We start from the raw sequence: 22,608 nt of genomic DNA, 5'->3' as shown, positions 1-22,608 counted from the left end.
GCTGAGCCTTCTCTGAGAGAATATGCATGTCTAATGCACTGATTTTTGCCCACAGGAAATGCTGCTTTCTCCACGTCTTTAGAAATCTGAGAGAAGTGGTGAACACCTATTTTTCCCTCCATTCTTTCTTTATTGTTCTACATATGCCATGCCTAATTTATACAGCTGTTTTCAGTAAGCAACCAATGCTATCTTCATGATGTTGTTGCTTACAATGAAAGAAAACCACCTGTTATATAAAAGCAAAATATTAAAACCAGCTTTAGGTAAGGAATTTGTATTCTGAAAAAAAACTTAGGACTTTGAAGAGTTTTCATTTCGTGTGTATATATATAAAAAACCCTTTCAAACATATACTTACTGAGGGTGTGTGTGTATAAACACACACAAACATATATATACTTCAGTCGGTATATGTTTGAAAGTTCTTACTGGATGTAGCTGAAGTAACTGACCTGAAAACTGTAGCAGAAAAAGATAAATCGAGAAGTGTGTTAGATTAGATGTCTTAATTCTTTTACAGTTAAGTCAGATTTAAAACAAAAAAGGCTAAGGTTCTTATTTACTGTAATATTTTTGTTGCAGAAGGAATTGAATATGATCTAGGTGTGCTGTCTTGGCAACTCAGTAACTGCTTGATAACTAAGTTCTTGTTGGTCGTATTGGAAGAGCGATTATGATTTTTCATGTATTTGGGGAAGGTTTTAACTCAAATGTTACTTACTGCTGGCTAGTTCTCAATGTGTAGGCAACAATTTTGTAGACCTCCTGAATCATGCTCTCTTGCTACAGTAGACCCTGATTTGCAAATTTTTTACATCATGTCAGACTTAATGCGCTCAACAGGCTATTTGTGTGTGTGCTGTTGCAAACTTAATGTGTAAGTCCTGTGGGGAGAACAGTAATTTTGCATCGCTCTGCTGATGTGTGCTTTGTCCAGCTGAAAATCTTTTATAATAAGAGGGAGAAAGGTAATTTTGAACGAACCTCCTCCACCTTGAGTAATTTAGAGGACTTGATGAAGAATCAACTTTATGTAAGTAGGACCCCTTCGTGGGCATGCAGATGTTCTGGCATGCCAGCCATTCTGTGAAGGTGAAGTAGCAATGATGAAAATAGGCATGTAAATTTATATTCTTACAGGAGCTGCATTTGATATTGTCTAGAGCTATTCTAAAATGAAACTTCTAAATAAATTTCTTAGCTGGGTTGTTCCGCTTCTAATTCTAACAAAAGCCCAGCAGACTAAGAATGCGAAGTTGAGCAATGAAATCAAAATAAAATGGCTGGACATAAGAAAGAAAAATGGCATACATGTTTGTTAAGGGAGTTGTTTGGTTTTTTGTTTGTTTTTTTTTTTTTTTTTTAAAGCAGCATATGAACAGGTGGTTTACCAACAGGCAGTTTGAGCTAAACCCTTCTATCAAATTTTATTTCTACTTTAGGGAAGGTGGCAGAATCTTTTGGAATACGTACAGCAATGGAAAAAGCATGGTTTTATGTCCTACCTCTCTACTCATCTTGATCCCCCTTACTGCATTGAAGAGCGGCAGACAGTAGCAGGAGTTTGAATACATCCCTTCAGCACTGTACTGTCGTGCAGAACTCGAAGGTGTGGGCTCTCCTAAACACCGCTGTTAGGGATTTTTATTTCAGTGTGCCTACTGTTTTCAGGTTCAAAAAGAATTAGTCTTTTAAAAGAAGAGATTAGGCTGGCGAAGCCCCGGCTGGTTGAAATGCACCGTTTGTGTTGATGGTGGCACATTCTGATTTGGAGAGCGTGCTCTCATTCGGGGCTGGTGGCCGATACTGCGCTGCTTGTGCTTTCTTTTCAGTTGCATAACAGCTTCTTGCCCAGCGGAAAAATAAATGCTTGAAGTATTATTCCATTTGTCTTTTTAACTATGATTGCAGTCATATTGGCATCACAAGATTTAGCTTTTGATATTTGTGGAAAATATGAATATAGCAATTGTATTCTTTGGTACTGCTACTGGTACGAATGACAGCATTGAGTCATAGGAGTTCGCTCTGATATTTTATGTAAAATACATTTGTGTTCAGTGTATGGCATCAGTTCTGTTTCCAAGTATTGAGACAATGGTGCAATTGAGACTAGTTCGCATTACACTTAAACGAACTTATATTTTCAGTTTCTGGTATCAATGCAGCATTGGTAGTGTCAGATTAAAAATATCTCAAATGTTGCAGAAATCTAAAGTCAGCCCTGTAACATTTTTCTTAGGTGGGTGGTAACTACACTTTACAACTGCAAAATTGAGTCACTTTATTGTTCGCTTCCTACTAAGACTCTCTCCAAGCTTGGAACCAACCTCTGGCCTTCCAGCCTCAACTCATCTGTGCAGGACTGAGGTTTTACGTCAGGCAAAGACTACCATCGGCTTAGCTTAATTTTGTTGGTGTATGATGGGCCAAAATTTCCCGAGCTCTGAAATATCTCATGTGTTTTAATCAAGGATTGTAATCGTTGCTATTGTCATTAAACTTCTGGGTCTCTGGTAGCTACCCGTAGAACTGGGTGTTGGCTGCTTCGGTGAGCTAGCATCCGAGCTGCCTCTGCATCTCGCTGTTCTCTGTGGTGGAGTCTGTGTGTGCCTGTGCAGTTCATGTCCAGAGTTGCCTCTGTGGTTATGCGAGGAAACAATTCATATGGCACGTGTTAACTTGAAACTGCTCAGTGCTTTCTCCTTTGCTCCACTCCCTCCCTTCCATGGGTCAGAGATCTGTTGGCAGAGCTGGTTTCAAGGTGGCCGGGGGGTGGTGTTCCCTGGGCTTGTATCTCTTAACTCTTTGTACTTTCTGTAGATGCTTTGTCCTTTATAAATTGCAAGAAACCTCAGTTGCAAGTGCTTTGTTATGAATCATACAGCTGGAGTAAGGGAATTCCTCAGGGTGAACAGTTCATGGGTATGAGAGCGCTCACATCAGTACAGCTTGTTCAGCGACGTATCCAAAATAAACAATAACATAGAGGTGCTGCTACTACCAGTAATAAAGTTTCTTCTGGGGGGAAGAGAGGGCAACTACTTCAGCTTTGTATTTGCTAAATAACCTGAAAAGTTGGGCGGCATCTAATATAAAAAGAACAATTTTTTTACCTGGAAAAAATGACAGTTGGCATCCTTATGGTGTTTTCAGTGATGCATAATGTAAATAAAACACTTGCACAAGCTGAGCAGTAGCACTTAGTATTTGCTGGAAGTTACTGAGTATTTTAGAGGGCCTCCCTTGATGTCCAGCTGCACTGCAAGAAGGGTGTGTGTTTGAACGGGTTCTCACCAATGGAGGCTTGAAAGAAGTTGGAAAACAAGTTTTCTTGAGTTAAATTGTAACTATAATATTAGGTGGCTGCCACTGGCTAGGCTTTGCCTGCTGGGGCTTTTACCACAACAGCAACAACATAGTGATTGCAGTTCTTGGGGCAGTTAAAAGGGGCTGTTTATTTTGCGGAAGAATTCAGGGTGTAGTGTGAAAATTTTTCTTCAGCTGTGCTGCGTGGTCTTACTAACTTGTTACTCTGCTGCACACCCGCCCTTACTCTGTCATGAGGAAATGTCAATTTATAGTTAATTATTAATAGTGGTCAGGCCTGGAACAGCCTGTGCTTCTCAAGGTTGTTGCAGTCTGCCAAATTGGTTGTGTTTATGAATTTGCCTAGAACTGCTTGAGAGGGCTGGAGATGTAATTTTAAGAATCTAATAAAGAGCTTTGTTACAGTTAGGTGAACGTTAGCAACACATTACCAGAGGTGCTCCATTTCACTGAGTTCTCTGTTCAGTTTCTGTAGAGAGAAGCTTGGCTGGGGGGGGTAAACTGTGAAGTGCCTCCTGTTTATTGTCATTACTTTGTGAAAACATTTATTCATTTATTTAAATGAATAAACAATAAATTTACTTATTTAAAATGTGTGTACTTCATTACTTTGTTCGTACCTTCTTCAGAAGCACAGAATTCACAGTCTTAGATCACAATTCACACATTTTGTATAATTTAATGTTTAATAACCGAAGTGTAGACTTCCCAGTTCTCTCTGCTTCAAAGTTTGAGCCAAGAAGACTCCTTTCCTTCGAAGGGAGCCTATCTAGAGGTAATAATAGTTGGTAGGTGTCTCAAGACAGTCTTTCTTTTCCACATCCCCTGCAGTATTCACTAGCAGCATCTGGCACGGTGAGGCAGGATGCAGCAACCTCAGTATTGGAGCAAAGCAAGCTGGAGAACTCCAGAGCCAACTTCAGCTTGTGTGTCCACTGCCTGGGAGCAGTCACTGTGCTGGTGTTGAGTTGTGATGGTCATCTTGCACTTGGGGAAGGAGAAGAGGGCCTTAAAAATGTCTGTAGGGGGAATGGACAGACTTCTCTGAAGCTAAAACTGAAAATTGAGTCTGAAGCTACGTGAGTAGCCAGAGGCTGCCAGTGGTACATCACCTGGGGATTTTCAGTCCATCTTCTGATGGTTTTGCTTACTCTGCTTTGGTTTGCATCCCAGAGTGGTCTTGTAGTGCATACATTCAGTTTTTATTTTAAATTGAATTTAACTGGAAGATGTGTGCCAGCTGCTCATGAGCGTTCAGGCTCAAGTAACCTCCCTGAAATGAGCACAGAATGAGGTTTTTCTTTCCTTTAGCACCAGCTGCTTTGCTCTACACATCCTTCTCTTGTGCTGCGGGACTTGTTAATGAAGATATAGTCTGACAAGCTTCAGTTTGTACGAGGAAGCAGGAGTCGTCTTGATGAGAAATCTGCAGAAAGATTTATAAGCTCAGTGAAATGATTTGTGAAAAGGGGGGGGGGGAGGCGGAGAAAGATCCACTGTGTGGTAGGTGAAAATGCACATGGTAGTATTCTCTTTTAGCAGAAGACCTGCTTAAAAAAACACAGCCCCCAAACCCCTGCAACACAGTAACTCTTTACTCTTTCCAGTGTAGCTATCAACAGGATTATATTGTAACCTGAATCCCTCAAAATAGTGAAAAAAACCCCAAACAAACCCAAACCCCACAAACCTCCCCCCCAACAACCCCAAAAACAAACTCCAGCAAAAAAAAAAACCCCAAAACCAAACCCCACCAACCCAACAAAAAAGCCCCCGCAACATGGCCGTGCTGTTATAGTAGAGGGTATTGGGGTATTTTCCTTTTCTCTTCAAGGTTTGTTGTGCAGCTCTGCTGTCTGGGTGTGGGGCTGGGTTTTCATCTGGGTGGTGGTGGGGAATCAATTCTATTAATGAACTTTGCTTCTCAAAGCAAAGACCTCCAGCAGCTCCTTGTATTGCATAGTTACATGCTGTTCTGGTGTACTTTGTTGCATATATGTTAATGTATAGTAAGGAGTGGGCTCCTGTCTGACATGACTTCTGAGCACTGCGTATGAGTGCATGGCAGAGGTCTCTAGGCAGTCTCAGGTGTAGGATGTTGCAGGATTTTAATGTGTCCATTTTGTGGGAACACCTTATTCATTGGTTATATGAAGATACTGTAGCTTTTCCAAATGAGATTGCATCTTGAAGTATATGTTTAAAAAAGACAAAATAATGGAGTAGCAGAGAAGTGTTTAGGGGAAGGTAAGAAGTTAGATGCACGTACAAGAACTCTAAGACCATTTTTACTCTTCTGGAGTAAAATTTGACTTTTTTAGTTCAGTCTGTCATGATTGCATCAAAGGTGGTTCTCCCAGCGTATGTCATCTCTTTTATTTAGTGCTTAATTTTTTTTTTTCTTGGAGTTGCTAAAAACGTTCTCATAATAACTCAATAAATGCTTCTTATCTGAGAACAGAGCTGTTAACTGTGGTCAGAGTTCAGGGTCATGGAGTTAAGCCTGTAGGAAACAGACAAACCCCAAAAGATGATAGAGTAGTTTTTCTCATCCAGCTGAAGTTAATGTTAAAGAGAAAGCTGGGACTGTGTGCTTCCAGTCCTCCTGGACTGGTTTGAATAGCATGAGCTATAGAAAACTTAGATGTTTTTGAACACCAGTGTTCCCAACAGGCTCAGGTAAGGATTCGAGTGGTCCTCTGGCCATGCTAGAGGACTGTTCTCCCCCTCACTGGGTTGTCCTGTCTTCGGAAAACCTCCTTAATCGCAGTGTAGGTTTATTACTGCTTTTTCAAAGTAATCATCTAGATTTCATGCTATCAGCTTTGGCAACACACTTAGATAGGCAAATACCTTCTTCAGAAGTTAAACCAAGCAAGACATTTGCTGTTTGGTTACCGCAGATCCAGGACGAATGGACCTGCTGGGGCTGCTGCAGCTTAGCAAGCTTCTTGCCTGTGGCTCAGGCGTCCAGGCTCCTTGCTGTCGGGCAGCACAGCCTGGGCTGCTCACGCTGGACCTGTTTCTGCCCTGGGGCTTAGCCGTGTGGCCACGCTCCTGGGTCTGCTCGGCTTTTATATTTGTCTCCGAGTCGCAGAGGTGATGCTGGGCATCTGAGCTCTCCTGTCAGCAAACTGTGGGATAACACAGTAGCGTTACTTTAAAAAGAGGGAGAGTTTCTTTACTTTTGAAGTGTAAAAGTTTTTTGAAATTGAATGTTTGTCTTCTCTCGTGCACATGCATGTGGTGTAAGTGGGGATTCTGGTGAAAAAGCAAGCGGAGTTTTTTTAGCAGGAACCTTGAAAAGATTTTAAGAAAAAAAACCCAACCCACTATTTTGAGACTTTAGTGTCTTTGAAGTAAATGTGGCAAATCTGGTATTTGAGTCATCCCAGAAGAACCAGAGGAACAGTAGGCTGCTGACAGGAGGTTTGGCATGGCCTGAGCTGTGCAGGTGGCACTGGAAGCTCCGAGTAGGCTTGGATGTATGTGTGCTCTGGGGTGGTCCGTGAGGGTTGATTTTGGAGCTCTGAGTAATGTGATCAGGATAAATGATTCATTTAAATATGATAATCATAGAAAAGAGGGTAAGTCCCATAGTCAATAATATGCTTATGCTGTGTACCAGGCACTTTGTAGTGGGGTATGTTATATAGGAGAGAATTCAAGAACTTGGAAAATTTTTGCCTGTGTTTTGAGATTGAGAGTTAGTTTTAAATCCTTGGTGTGGAGCAGGAGGCCAGTGGCAGTCCCGTAACGTTTGGCAGTGAGAGCGCCTTGCTGTCGGCAGTCTCCAGCTTTCTACATTGTCCGGCTGTGGGCAAACGGCTTTGGAAAGGAAAGGGCTTTGAAGTTTTCTTCTACTGCGGGGGCAAAAAACATTATAGGATGCTAAACTGAGGTGGTGGTATGATTATTTTAATTGCTCTTAAGATGTTTAAATGTTAATTTGCATAAATCAAATCACAGCTTCAGAATGATTATGCTGTGCGTTTGGTTAGTTTTCGTTTGATCAGAGTCATTGCAATGTCTGGCTCAAGTTTTATGTGAATCATCTGCAATTTAAATACCTATTGCCAGAATCTTCATATGCTTGGTATGAAAAAGTGATTTAATTAAAGTATTATTGGTATTCAATTCGTCTCTGAGAGCTGATTGGACTGGTACAAGCCATAACTTCCCTGAAACCTTGTAGTCATTTACACTGGGGTCCATCCAGTGCATTTTTCTTGCATTCAGCATTACGTGACATAAAAGTTTAAGGCTGGTGTTTGACAGGTCTGGAAGGGAACCCAGCAGGGTCAGTGCAGAGACAAGATCTGGAAGGTACAGCATCCGAGAGGTGAGGTCTATGCAATTTAAAGTGGAATTGAGATTCCTCATCCTACAGGCGGGCCAGGTACTGCTGCCATTGTCATCCTCCCTCCAACGCTGTGCTTCATGCCTGGAGAAGGGAGGTACGGTGTAGAGCATGACCCTGGACGCTCTTGTGGCCCTGCTTTCCATAGAGCTAGCGTCCTGAGTCGGGGACAAGTTCAGGGAGGCAGCGGGACTAATCCTGCGCCGTCACACAGGTTGTGCAGAACAGAGCTGCTGTGCTTGGGGGCTTCCCAGGCTGGCGAAGCACCTCCTCTTGTGCGAAGCTGTTCTTTGTTACTGATTTCTGAAGTGCAAGTGTTCTTTCTGAGAGGCTGCACAGGTGTAGCCTTTCAAAAATGTGATGGCCTCGAGGAAGGTGGAGTCAATCAGGTTGAAATTTTGATCTCAGCCTTACTGGGAATTCAAAAGTTAAAATTATCCATAATCTTTTATTCTAAGTTTCACTTCTCTCTTAGCAAGGAATTAATTGTGTTGGCAGAAAAAAATATTAAAAAATATATGGAAAATATATGCAGAAAATAGAAAAAAAATATATAGAAAAATATTATTTTCCTTCTCTTCACATTCACTTGAAAATAAATTTTCTGTGAGAAATCTGTCATTATAAGTTCTCTACCTACAATTATCAGCCTATTTTTCAGAAATTATCTTGATCAGGGACATATTTTGTAGGTCTGTAGAACATTATACTTGCTTAGTTTAACAGGTTACTTTAGAGTGCAGGTTTTCTATGGCCCAACTCATGAAATTGGGATATCTGAAAGTATGAGGCTAATACTTAGTTTCCAAATCTGAATTGAAGGGGGGTAAAAAAAAATATTGGTGCCGCTACCCCCTATAACTGCGTCACTGATATGCAAACTTCTGCAATGGGACAGTATATAACTCAGAGAAAGCACCTGCCTTTTGTGAATGCATTACCTTACGTACATCTTAATTTAGCTGGAAAGTTGTAATTGTTTATGTGAACATACACAGGCCCCTAAGGTATTTTGGGTCCCATCACATGGCTTGATCACTTTCGCTTTCATCATGGTGAAATTCTTCGAGCTTTGACAGTTATGTCATTTGTCTGTCTGTTCTTAGAAGCCTGATGGTGCTTATGATGAGTAGGTCAGATACCTTGTGTAACAAGTAGCATTGGCTCACAATTAAGAGCTTTTAAGTTATTTTGCATCATCATTGATAAGTATTTGAATTGGTTATTAAACTTATGTTACTGAACACTATGGTCCTTTTGTATGTCGAAATGCTGGGGGTTTTTAAATGAAAGCTGAGTTTTTAATAGCACAAAGGTAGTTCCCCCACTTGAAAAATTATGAGTAGCGGCCTGCTGCAGACTACCTCAGTCCTGCCCTGTGCAACCAGCAAAAGCACTTACTGCTGTAACCTGCTGCTGCTGCAGTCCTTGGTTGCTGAAGTGTGCACGCTGGTAAGGCACGAGGACCTTGCTGTTGGCCATAAGAAACTAAATATGAAATAACTTCAGGCTAGCTCGTTTGGAAAATATGCTCGTGTCCTGATTTTTTGAGAAGAGGAAGCTGCTGCAAAGCTTGGAAATGTGAATGGGGAAGTCTCACTCGCTTTTTTTTTTCTCTCTCTCCCTCTGTAGGTATGGCCTCACAAGTCTTGGTCTATCCACCATATGTTTATCAAACCCAGTCAAGTGCCTTTTGTAGTGTGAAGAAACTCAAACTAGAACCAAGCAGTTGTGTGTACCACGAAAAAACCTACCCGCAAATCTATGTGAATGGTAAAAACTTTGGAATTTCTCCCCACAGGGTTAGTACTTTCTTTCAGACTAAAAACCCATTTGACAGACCTCGAGGACAGAACTTTTTGTTGCAGTCAAATGCTGTTGCTTTAAGAAATATTGCAGGTGCTACAAAAGTGTTAGCAGCGCAGGCGCAGCAAGCTCAGTTAGAGGCACCTCGGACTGGGGCGCAAGGAAGCCGATCAGATATCCTGGAAGGACCCCAGCGATGTGGCTTGAAGCGTAAGAGCGAAGAGCTGGATAATCAAAACGGCACGATGCAGATTGTTGATGAACTGTCCATTCTGCCTGCAATGTTGCAAACCAACGTAGGAAACCCAGTGACGGTTGTGACAACGGCTGCAACTTCAAAACAAAGTAGTACAAGCGGAGATGGAGATTACCAGTTAGTACAGCATGAGGTATTGTGCTCTGTGAAAAACACTTACGAGGTTCTTGACTTCCTTGGGCGAGGGACCTTTGGACAAGTAGTGAAGTGCTGGAAAAGGGGGACAAATGAGATTGTGGCAATCAAAATTTTGAAGAATCATCCTTCGTATGCACGCCAAGGACAAATAGAAGTGAGCATATTAGCGAGACTGAGTACTGAAAATGCTGATGAATTTAACTTTGTGAGAGCCTATGAATGCTTCCAGCATCGTAACCATACTTGCCTGGTTTTTGAGATGTTGGAACAGAATTTATATGACTTCCTGAAACAAAACAAATTCAGCCCTCTGCAACTGAAGGTAATTCGGCCTATTCTGCAACAGGTGGCCACTGCACTGAAAAAACTAAAAAGTCTGGGTTTAATCCATGCTGACCTCAAACCAGAGAACATTATGTTGGTGGATCCTGTTCGGCAGCCTTACCGGGTTAAAGTAATAGATTTTGGGTCTGCCAGCCATGTATCAAAGACTATTTGTTCAACCTATTTACAATCTCGGTATTACAGGTAGGTGTCTTTTACTTTGTTTTTAACTTTTAATGGAACAAGGTTTTAGCATTTATTAAAGTTAATGTCTTAAATAATTACTCTTCCAGATAACTAATAAGAATAATTTGGAAAACGTAAGGACCATCTAAGAATGGAGGCCATGCTAAGATTAAGTGGTTGGTTACCGTTTTTAATGTGAATACTTGCTTTGAATTTTTTTATAGTGTTATTTTTTTCTAGAAGTATGTTTTGTGTTGCACTCTAAAGTCATCGCTTACTGTTATTTTGAGATCTCTGATGAGACTTTTTAAAAGGAAAATAGAAAAAAAATTTAGCTTTCACTTGCTTGATTAGGATGCCTTTCGTGGCTTCCTAACATGATGGGTTTTTTGCTGTAAGCAGCTGGACAGTGTACTAGAAGTGCCATATTTTTATATCCTGTTGCCAAAGATTATGTAAATGCCTTCTGTTTTTCTCCAGCACTTGTAAATATTTTGCCTAGTTCTTATAAACTCAATTCTGATTGAGTGCCTTCAGCAGCTGTGGACTTAGTGAACTTCTGGAGTTAGTGAGTGATAGGATACTTAAATATTTAAGATGATACCAGGCAGGCATTTGAAGTGATTTTGGTACATGGTTGCATTCTTCATTGGTCTCAGAGTGGAGGTTTATTTCTGATTTTGTTTTTTAATCCTTTCTTTGTATAGATATCCAATCTGTGTGACATATAAAAGCCAATATTATTTAGCATCCGAGGTCCTTTGTTTTCTTTATAAGCTGAACTTGTCTTTGTTGAAGACCTTTTTCAGTTCTGCTTTGCATCATTGGCAATAGTATGTCCTGGGTATTGCCTGTCTCTGCAAATTCAGTAAAAAGCTAGTAAACTAGGACAATGAGTAATTTGAAGAAAATTTTAAATATTTTACAGCTGTTCATTTTGGAAGTGAAAACTTGTGCAATGCAGTTCTAGGGTTGATGAAATTAGTGATTGGAGTTCATGCCAGAAGAATCTATTATTTGACTGTAGCTTGTAAACAAGAACATTTCATGTACAGTGCTGATAAAAAATATTCTAATTCATCACCTGCATTTTCCCATTACTTAATTACAAACTGCAGGTAAGGGTTTAGAAACTACAGAAAGTTCGTCAACAGAAAACTAAATCGGGAAACCATAAGGATTGATGCATACCCACATTATAAAAAAAATGTGCATGAGAGGAAATGAGAAATTAAGTAACTTGAGAGTTAATTTTGGTGTAATAGCTGTATACCAGTCGATACTGTATTTTTGGGCTTCTCAGGACAAAAATATGCAAGTCTTGAAAAGGCGGCATGAATTCTGCAAGGGTCTAGACAAGTGCAAATACCTTAACATCAGCTGTTGTGTACAAATTTGTAATTCAGCAGGTACTTACCATGTGTGGTCTAAGAATACTTCCTTACATATTTGGGGTTTTTATTTATTGAAACAATTACAGGTTATTATGAGCTATTGCCATTTCTCCCTCCCCAAGAACTGAGAAAGGGAGAGGCTGTAGACAGCCAGGCTGGGTGGTCCATTGTAGTACTCCGTTCTTGACCAACTAATTTCAAATTGGTTTTTTTCTGTTTCAAATAGCTCATTAGACATAGCATTGTTGTGCTTATTCAGTTGCCTACATACAAATTTTAGCTGTAGTTTTGTTTTACTTGGGTTGATGTTCCTTTGCACCTATACTTTATATAGAATTTTGACATGCTTACTAGGTTGAGCAGGTCTGTATGCTGGCAAGATCAATGCGCAACTCCTTGGCACCTTATGTGCATTTTGGATACTTGTATTATGTTACATGCACTGAAGTGCGACTAAGTAGGGTTCATTGTGGATGTACGTTCAAAAATATTCCGTTCCCCATCCCGCCCCCCCAAGAATAAGACTCATGGGTGTGTGTATGCTTGTCGTGGCTCAATGATGTTGAATTATATTCATATAGACTCATATAACATGTGCACCTAAAATTCCTGTGTTACTAAGTTGCACTTAAGTGCTTTGTAAATATTCAGGCTGTTCAGTAGAAGATCATATTCTTTTATCTTGTATAGTTCATAATCCTTCTATAAAGTAGCATTTTTTTGAAAGTAAAAAGGACATAAAAAAAGAAAAAAGGTTAGGGTCTATCTACTTGAATAGTTTTGATGTTATATTTAAGTTAAATATTGGTTGAGATAATTTTGAAACTGACTTAATTTTGAAAACAAAAAGATACTATACTTCAGAATTATATTCAGCAGAAAGTTTACTTCTGAAAAGATTTAATTCTGAAAAGGATTTTAGCATGCTGGATTTCATTATGGATGCATGGCTTTCTACCAGTTGAGTGATTCAAATTAACTTTGTGTATCTTGGCATGCAGTTTCTCAAACTTTCTTTTTTATTGCTTTGGAAGCACCTGACTAGTGTAAATAATATCAGAAAATAGCGATTTGATCCAAAACGTCTCAAAATAGATGATGCCAGGGAAATTAGAAGAGAAAAGCCTTAAAGAGGAATGAGAAGGGCCTTCAGAGAATGTATTGTATTGAGATGAAATTTATTTTGCGAGAGATTGTGCTGCTTGTCAATCAAATAAGGAGCTACTTCATAAAATATAACTGTACTTAAATGTTTTTTGCATTGGAAAAGGGTGGGAGTGATAGTGTAGGTTTGACTTTTTTGACTACGACATGTTGAAACAAACCCTTTAAAAAAATCAAGCAGCAGTTGGGACATTGAAATCTCTGCTTCACGCCCCCTGCCCTGCCCCAACAGTGGTGCTATGTGTTTGGTTAGGTTATTTAACAAGAAAACATTTGTTTAAATAGATTTTTATTTAAAGCTTCAAGCTAAATTAATCCAATTAGAGTTCAAATTGGAAATGTTTTTTAAAAAATTCTTGTTCCTTACAGCACCTCTTTTTATTAGTGTGATCCCATCTGTATTCTTGTGTGCAATCTTTGAAAATTGTTTCCGTGCTAAGCTCTGTGTGTTTTGTCATGAGCTTTACCTGTAACTCTCACCAGTGGGGATCCTTGCATGGTCGGGGTTGACAGTGCATGAGACTGCTTCACCAAGTGACAGGCACAACACACTGCTTTGACATTTATTTGGATATTTCCTAGGTAAATGTGATGTGAACCTGGCCTTTTCTGATGTGCAAAAACACTCATCCAGGCCCAAGAATTTAAAGAAAAAGGTATTAAGAGGAAACATTTTGTTTTAAAATGACTGGTTTAGAATCTGAGGTCTTAGGAAAGGATGGGAGGACGTGCCCTTAAACAGCGTCATAGGTTGAGAGGAAGGAGGGCTGCGTCCCCGCAGCATCGGGACGCTGCTTCTCGACCCTGCGGTGCCGGTGCCGTCGCCGTCCTGCCCCGGGGGTGACACTAACCCCATCCCTGTCCCTCGTTCTGCTCACCCCGCATCTGCCAGAGCGCCTGTGCCAGCATGAGGAGGGAAGGACGCGGCCTGGGGAGAAGGGAGGAGCTGTTATTTCTGGCAGCACTCTTAAGTTATGCCATGGTAATTTTCAAGAATAAGGTTTGCACTTTCTCTATGGAAAGCGTATGCCCACCAGCGTCTGTAGAGGCGTACGTTGAATGCTCGAGAGAAACCCATAGAGAAGTTTTGCAAAAGTGAATAAAGAGAAAGGGTGGGTGGTTGGTGTTGGTTTTTTCCTGATCTTGTCACCGCTTTTTTTTTTCCTTGTTCATGGGACTGTCATTATCTCAATTATTATGCTCGATTATCACAAGAATGGAGAATGCCATAAAGTCTAATGTTATGGTGTTTATTTTGAATGTTAGTGTCAGTATTTTACATAAGTAAGAAGTGAGTAACAAATTGGAAAAATAAGTAATAAGAGGATTAGGACTTAAGGCAGGGAACGTAATACAGCTAGGTGAATGGGTAATGGGCTGACTTACCTTACCTTAGTCTATAGCAGGAAGAAGAGGTGAAATAATGATGACTATTACAGTACTTTTTTGTATGAGAAGAGATTGTAAAAAAGTGAGACTAACTGAATTTTAAAAGGGTGTAGACAAGCAGAAAAATGGAGACAAACTGGATGGAGTGACAATGATTTGATGTTTTCCTGTTTCTGTTTCAGCTTTGTCAAGCAAAGAGAAAGTAAGAAAATGGTTAAAACAAGTATAAAAATACTTTTTGACATGTCATTACCTTTTGTAAACGCCTGGCTGTTATATATTGCTAGAAATCGGAGTATAGATATGATACACTGTCTTAAGTCACAGATTATTATTTTTTGTTTGTTTTAAGGATGAAATGTTTTTCTGAATACTCTTTTCCTAAAAGACAGTGTCTGTGCTTACATGCTGGTTTTACGCTGGTCTGGATTTTAATAGCTGTGGGCTGGAGAGATCTGGTATTTGAAGCCTTTGCTGCTGGCCTCACACGTTAAGACTGTTGACCTTTTATGAGTGATCTAAGTAGGTAAATAACTAGACAGTGTATACATTTTGAAAAGAAAAAACCCCTTACATACAGCATAGGTGATCAAGCTTTTGTCATATATGGAAATGGTATGGTAAGTATGTTGCCATCCGTTTAGTCAGCTGTGCCCCAAATCATGAAAAGGGGAGTGCTGCCTTCAAAATCAAAAGCTTCTTTTCCACTTATCGCGTGGTACAGGCTGCGGAGGAGGGGAATCAACACATTTCTTTTATTTCTAAGTCTGGTGTCTTGTGCTCATCTGGCGAGGCAGAAAGTTTTCCCAGGGCGTGGTGTTTCCCTCTGGAAGTCATTTTCCTTTGCTTTGCCTCTCTCCTGAGGTTATATGTGTTTAGGGAAGTGCGTCTAAGAAGAGGGGCTTCAGAACGGCAGGCTCTGGGGAGCAGTAACCTTCAAGAACGAGTCGAGTGATCTGGAATGCTCAAGGTAGTTCTGCCCATCTGCTTCAGAGAGCAGAGTTACCTTCCTTTCTGTTGCCGTGAGAAGCAATGGCCTTCTCAGCATTTTGTGTTCAGAGATTACCCTTCAGACTTACTTTGCAGCAGACCTCTTCTTTCTTCTGGTACTCCCCCCAGGATTTTTTTTCCAGAGAAATTTCAGTTGAAACCTGTGTATAATTTCCCCTTTTTGAAATAGCTGTGTGCAACACCAGTGGTTAAGGAGTTCTGTTTTGCTCGTTAGCTAATATCCACATGACAGCGATGTCTTCTGCACATCACTGTCATCCATACCATTCAGCCGTTGTTCAGAGCGGGTAAAATTGTATTTAAAGGACGCACGGTTCCATCTAATGTTAACATCTACGTGGCAGGGTTTTGCAATGATGAAGCTTCTTCCTCCTCTGCTGCTTTTCTTCTCCCACTCGTTGCTTGGCTGTAACACCAACTGAATTCATAAAAGGCATCGCTGTGTTTGCGTTGCATGTTGAGCATAGATCACTAAGGGAGAGCTATAGCAGTGTTTGTGTGTGCAGAGCTTCATGACTTCTAGGGTTTGCTGTTGGTTGGGAGGAGTTACTGCTTAATTGTTTTTTCAAGGGGAATCACCTTGATGTTGATTAAATTTGGGGCTGTCTTCCTAAAAGACAGGATTTTGAAAATGAGACTTCAGTAAACCTTACAAAACTTACCATTCATAAAATCCTTCTAATATCATGGACTTAACAGTAGCTGTTGCAGGTGTAGGAGTGTGTTAACTTCATTGTGTGCTCCTTATGCACAGCCTCCAAAGGGAGTTGAACAGCCGCTGCTCCAGTTGCCTGTGTAGCTGCCTGGATGGTTGCATTTCCTCTTTCACCTCCTGTCTCCCAAGAAAACATCTGCTTCATCGTACTGTGTCAGATTATACTGTTGTTAGAGTACAGCTGAAAATTTTACTGAAAATATGTTTCAAGAACAAGCACTCAGTTTCCCGACAGAAGGATGCTCCTCTTGGCATCCAGCGGTCTGTAGGCAAACTGCTGTTTAGTTTGGGAAAATGAAATTAATGGGAAGTAATATAATTGATCTCTGTATAAAACGGGGCACAAGCTGAACCCGCGGTAGGCTGACGGACAACTTGAGTGATGCTGGCAGAATAGAAGGTGTCTGGTTATTAAGGGACTCTCGTAGCATGGGAGTGTTTTTCTGCTCCGCTGGTGACAGCAGTTAAATACGATCCTAGTTATTCAGCAATGTGCCCATAAGGAAAAGTGAACGATGTGAGTAGATGCACTCAGTAGAGTCAACTCATTCCTGAATCGGACAGTGATATCCTCCCTCCAGCATTCCAACTAAGGATAGTTGCTAATCAACAGAGTTGTTCCAGACAAAATGCCAAATGTCACTAGTGTTGTGGCGGAGCTCAGAGAGATGGAAAAATCGCTGTTGGATGTATTCCTGTTGGATGAGAGCAGGCTTTTCCCCCTCTCCTCCTCTTACCCTCCTCTTCCACAAGGAATCAGAGAGGATGGAGGAAGAGTGATAACCGTTGTGTCCTGTGGTCCTGACAGTGGTTTCGCTTGCCCAGTCAGTTCTGCTGCAGCTCAGAAAAGTGATATGAGCCGGAGTGATCCCTTCTGCTTTAAAGGGGTTTGGAAAAAGAATAAAGTAATTGAATTCTGTGGCTTAATTTTTGCCCGTGGGCTGGGATGTAGCGAGGACTATGTGCGTGCTCTGAGGCTGTTGCACTAGGACAGCTTTTCATTTATGACTCTTTCAGCTTCATACTTAGTTTCAGAATAAACCACCAAGAGCTTATGCTGGTTTTTCCCCCCTCAAATTTCTGAAATTTATTTGATCTGTTGTTCTCCCTCTTTCTTAAACACATTCCTTCAAAATTAGAAAAAATTCTCAGGGCTATAAATTTCTGGAGAGGCTTGTTTTCTCACTGGCCTTTGTAATCTACTTGATTAGATGTCCTTGTCTCTCCAGGGACTCCAGAGAACACAGGCTGACAGTACCTTCGCAGAGTGTTTTTGTTAAATTGAATGTTTTCTTTTTGTAGGTTAGGATTGTCAGCAGGGTGGGTTATTATGACTCAGTGAGTAACACATCCGTTGTATCTGAGTAACATGTCGATTATCTTCTCCTAACATCAGATCAACATGCAGCTTACATATGTTTAAAATATCAGTTAAAAACTTCTATACAAATAAACACCTATCTTAATACAGATTTTCTTTATAGGGATGACCAAGGAGAGAAGTCGTGCAAAATTGACATCTCAGGAAGCAACTGCTTTTTCAAGTCCACCCATTCCTGTCACATACTTGAAGTTTCTAAATTAGCTTTATCTGGAGTGGGACGTCTTGGTTTTTCTCCCTTCACAATGCCTAATTTCTTGCTCAGTTTTTTTTTAAAATTTTGGGTTTTAGATATTTAAACAGGAAGCAAAGCTCTGTTAATAAATCGAGTTTTCTGTCAGTTAGGGAAGTGCAGTATGAGAACAAGCTAAAAATGCCTACGTAAACAACTTGCACTTCAACATGCTAGCAGATGTTATTCTATCACTTTGAACTGTGCATCACTGAAGTGTATTGGGATATCTTAAAATAGTCAGGGGTGGTGGCCAGAGACTTTAGACTACTATAGATGGTGAGGCTGTTTCACTGTTGCAATGAAATAAGCCAGAAGTACATGCTGCTAAGGTCATTTGCTTGCTCAAGGTCAGCGTGTTCAAAGTCAGCTGCTGTATTTGTGAGCGTGGTTACTGTCAGCAGTGTATGTAAGAAAAGAGTCGTGATAATGTAAGGAATTGCTTTTACAAGTGAATTAGGACACTTAAATTTTTTTTCCCCCCCCCCCCCCTTCATCAAAGTTGCAGGGCTGTGATTGCTGGTTTATTTCCTTATCTCAGCGACAGAACTTGATGTCAAGTTAAGCTTTTGTAGCTTGTGCCTGCAAACAAATTGCTTTGATTTGGCAAGATTTTGTTTGCACTTTTGGCACAGTGTTCATTAATTGTTTAGCTGACTTCCTATTTTAAACTCTTATTTCAAGATTACTAGGACCTAACCAAAACTATTACAAGTATCCTCCAGGAGTGGCCATCTCAGCTCATCATAACTTCATGTTTATATAGCTATTTGATAACAAATGTAGTTTCAATTCTTTTATTTTCTAGTCAGCATAACATGGTCTCTTAATACCTTATTATTCTCTGTTCATAGAAGCAGAAAATAAGATTAGATTTTTTTGGTAGTGGTGTTTTTGTTTGGTTTGGGGGGGTGTTTGGTTTTGTGGTTTTGTTTTTTGTTTTTTGGTTTTTTTTTTTTCTATGCTGTAAAAAAAAAAAAAAAGGCAGGGTTACTGTAAATTTGCAACTTTTTTTTTTTTTTTTTTTTTTTTAATCCTCCCTGAAGATCCAGAGGAGTATCATGGGGATGGGAGTGGATGAAATGGCAGCCAGCCTTCGAGTTGGTTGTTTTTCTGAGTAATGTAAGCCAGGAAGACACATGAAGCATTTGAAGGTACCATGTACCTGCTTGAGAGTCTACTAATGTCAGCCCAGATTTGAAATTGATAGTGATGGTAGGAGCAACAACTTAAATCAGAGTTCAGATGAGTACTCTTGGTCTTTAGACTGCTTTGGTTTGAACAGAAGGGAGATTCTTTCATAATCTTGAAGGCGAAAGAGCTCTTGGTTCTTGCTGTATTTCAGTTTTTTGGGGTTGAATGATAGACTTGAGTTTGTGATGGCTAAAGTTTTGGAAAGCAGTTTTTATTTTTCACACATTAAAATAGATCTACTGAAATGTGATCCTTTTTTTTCTCTGCACTGATATTTATGTTACGAAGATTTGTTCATCATATGTCTGTGTGTACATGAATTTGGATATATTGGATATCTTAATTGCAGAAAATATCAGTGGTAGCTACAACTCTGTATTTGTAAATACTGTGTCTAACTGCTGCCACTGTACCTGTTTTGAAAATATGGCTGTGTATTTCTGTTGTAAGAGCAGGTAGTACTAGATGTAAATCAACGTGATTGAAAGCAAATCCTTTACATCAGGCCGTGGCTCTTCCATCTGGCATCCTTGTCTTCGAAGGAGAGCTGTTTTGTGGGTGAAGGCTGCCTTCTGCATCGGCTCACGGCATCCAACACGAGTGAAGAGGATGAAGCAGACGCGTGGGGCAAGAAGTCTTCTGCGCAGTTGTGTACACAAAGATTGGTTGAGCTGCTACTCTGCTGATACAGCCTGTGAGAAGAAGAGGATGTACCACAGCTGGGGGCTCATCCCACTAGCTGCAGAAGTCAAACTGCCTCAACTGATGCGAAAATCAAGCAGGTTGAACAAGTGCAAATAATAGATAATGTGGGCACATTTAGAACATACAACACTCATGCTGGTTCAGGCCAAACCCAGCAGCAAAATACCATTGTGATTAAAAAAAAACAAGCCAGTGACAAGAAAAAAAACCCTCTTGTGAATTCTGGCATTAATTGGAAAGTGGTAGAGGTGTCTGACGTGAAAATAGGTATTTGGGATGTAATTAGGTAAAATTCATATGAAAATAAGTTGCCTGAAATGTCCATATTGTCAAATTTTATCCTGTATGTTTGAAGGTCCTTGATCCTACAGTGCTAGATAATATTTTGGAGGGATTTTTGTTTAGACTGTTAATAAAATACCTTCTAACAAGTGAAATTGGATTAGGGGGCTGGGGGAAGGAAGCCAAAAACATTTCACAGATAAGATTTTCAAGCAGTTGCATTTTGAAACTATGATGTTACCTTAAGAACATGTGAAGTGTCATTGAGCTTAACAGTCTTGGTTTGTTGGTAATTGGACAGCAACAGTTGATTAAAGGGCAGGCATAATGTAATTTAAACCAGTAGTACTTGTGTGCGAGTAGGTGAGTCTTTATGCTGACGAGGTCGTGCTGGTGAAGAGAACAGGAAAGTTGTTTCTATCCCTATGAAGCACTTAGTAAAACTCTGAATTTCCCTGCAGGCATAGGTGCAAAGTATGTGGGAGAGGGGGCAATGCTATGGCCTTCTGCCCCACGTGCTCGCTGTTGGAAGTGGGCAGAAGCACGAGCTAGTAGTACTAAGCCTCCATGGACGATGGACGGTGGGAAGCGTTGTCTTCCGTCCCTGTGGTGGTGTTCAGCTTGTATGGCATGGTACGACCGCAAGCGGACTTCAGCTCTCATGTCTTAACACCAAAATCTGACTGTTAGGCCTGTTAAAGTAATGGAAAAACAACTGCATCCATGCTTCTTAGTGAAAGCCCACTTAAACGACAGTAAATTCAGAATACATTTGGGTTCACTTAATTTCCTTGTGCTTCTAAAAGTCTAATCTTTGTTTACTAGACATAAAGATAAATTCAGAATTATGACCAGAATGTTCTTCCCAATGCACAATATGTACTTCAAGGATAAATTATTAAAAATAGCTTATTTGGAAATGCATGTTATCTGGAATTTCGTATCAACAGTAAATGAGTACGTATTCTGTAAGATACACTACATGATCTGGATTGCAGCAGTGTATGACCCTGGCTATGAAGCCCTTAGTCTTTGAGGAGAAAAGAAGATAGTCACAGTGCATCTTCAGAGCAGGCAAACCTGTTCTCATTTCTCTGTTAAACTTGTATCGAATGCTCCATGAGATTCAGGATTTCTCACTCTTACCTTCATGGTGTATGCTGTGCTGGACCTACCATATTTAAAACTACCTAAAGCAGTGAAACAGAGCAGTTTGCCAGTTGGGCTGTTTGCGTGTAACTGAGATGTAGCCAGTGAAGTTCGCTTGCACAGGAAGCTTTCTTGGTGCTAAAAACCGAATGTTTGTGGAATTTTGTTCTGGGCTCTAAGGTCTATAGTAAGTGTTGCCATTTTCCCCTCTCTAAGTGCCAAGGATGTTTCTGTTGTCCCAGGACAGCGCAGCAATCTCTCACAAAATATCTCGTTACATGGTTCCCTTAATACAGAATTGCTCTGTAGTTGAATTTTTATCAGTAATTTGAATGCCGTATTGGGTATTTTTGAGAGCGATAGGCTCTCACCCTATAGTCAGTTATTCAATACTAAGTGTTCAAAATATTAAGAACACCAGATACTTCATGATGAAATCTTTCGCAAGAGTATGCTTTATTGTTTCAAGTGTAGTGCATGTAGGTAATCTTGGAAAAAAACCCACCTGTTCCTTTAGCAACAGTATCAGTATTCTGTGTGTGTATATATATAAATACATATAGAACACAACTTTCTTTTTTTTTTTTTTTTTGATGTTGCAGGTTCAAAACTGATATGACTTCAAAATGTCTTCTAGTTTTCCTAAGTTGATTCTAGGAATTGAATTGGAACAGTTTTTTCATTATTTTTATTACTTTTTCTCAATAAAACTTCCCCAATAACTTTTGGATCTGTGCATTTCATAACTTCTCTGAAAAACTGCGTACATTACATCGCTTATGTACAAGGCTTTTATCTAAATGTAATACTATATGAAGCTTTTAAACTGTGTGCTGCTGTAGTTTTATCAACTGAAAAACTTCGTTATTTTTAAAATTGCTTTGAGTTTTTAGGGTATGCTGTTGCTCGCAAATTGGTAGTAACACTTAATGATACTTGCCAAAAAGGTCCAATGTCAAAAGTAAAAAACATGAGTAATGCAATAGTAGCACTAGATGTTATATTGAGTGCTTTTTTTGAACCCGAGTACTGTTTAAAATTTTGAGCTGTTAATTTTCTCACTTGTGCCAACCAGTATTGTTTTAGCTCAAGATCTGTTGTGTATTACTTTATATAAAGTATGCTATTTGGCTATGTGTGTTTTGTTAAGAGTGTTTTTAACATCTTGAAATTTTCAACAGTATTTCCACACACCTGTCCCCTCCTCACCATAAGAATGGTTTCTGAGGTGCATTTAAAACATCTTCTGCACCTTCTACATGGCCAAGTTTCTCAGTTCAGTGAAGCGGCTGTAGTTCACGGGGTTTGGACTTTGTCGTACGGTAAACCCAGAGGCTATAGTGTAGGTTTTGGGTTTCTCTAGAGCTAGAACTACCTGATGAATGAATTCTGTGTTGGCCACTACCAGTGGGTGATAGCAGGGCTGGAGAGACCTCCAGCTGCTGCTCTGCTTCTGGCAGTAGCACGGGGGATTGCAGGATGGGGTCTGCGCACTGATGGATTTGCTATTCCCATCATGAGACAACCACACTGGACACAGTGTTGTGTGGAGATGCAGCCGGTTTTGGACACTTTACCTCTCTGGAAGA

The 22,608-nt window shown here is 40.2% G+C and overlaps 1 protein-coding gene across 5 annotated transcripts in view; it reads left to right on the top strand.

Moving 5' to 3' along the window:
• HIPK3 (homeodomain interacting protein kinase 3) overlaps nucleotides 1–22,608 on the top strand; it is a 114,949-nt gene that overhangs the window by 43,180 nt on the left and 49,161 nt on the right. For all 5 annotated transcript variants that reach the window (XM_041129072.1, XM_041129073.1, XM_041129074.1 and 2 more), the window contains one exon: nucleotides 9,326–10,421. In XM_041129072.1, coding sequence (XP_040985006.1) covers nucleotides 9,326–10,421 — 1,096 coding nt within the window. The remainder of the gene's footprint in view (nucleotides 1–9,325; nucleotides 10,422–22,608) is intronic.

The sequence above is a fragment of the Aquila chrysaetos genome, chromosome 16 (genome assembly GCF_900496995.4).
Source record: "Aquila chrysaetos chrysaetos chromosome 16, bAquChr1.4, whole genome shotgun sequence".
NCBI lineage: Eukaryota > Metazoa > Chordata > Aves > Accipitriformes > Accipitridae > Aquila > Aquila chrysaetos.
The sequence above is the reverse complement of the archived record's forward strand: the minus strand, read 5'-3'. Positions and strand labels throughout refer to the sequence as shown.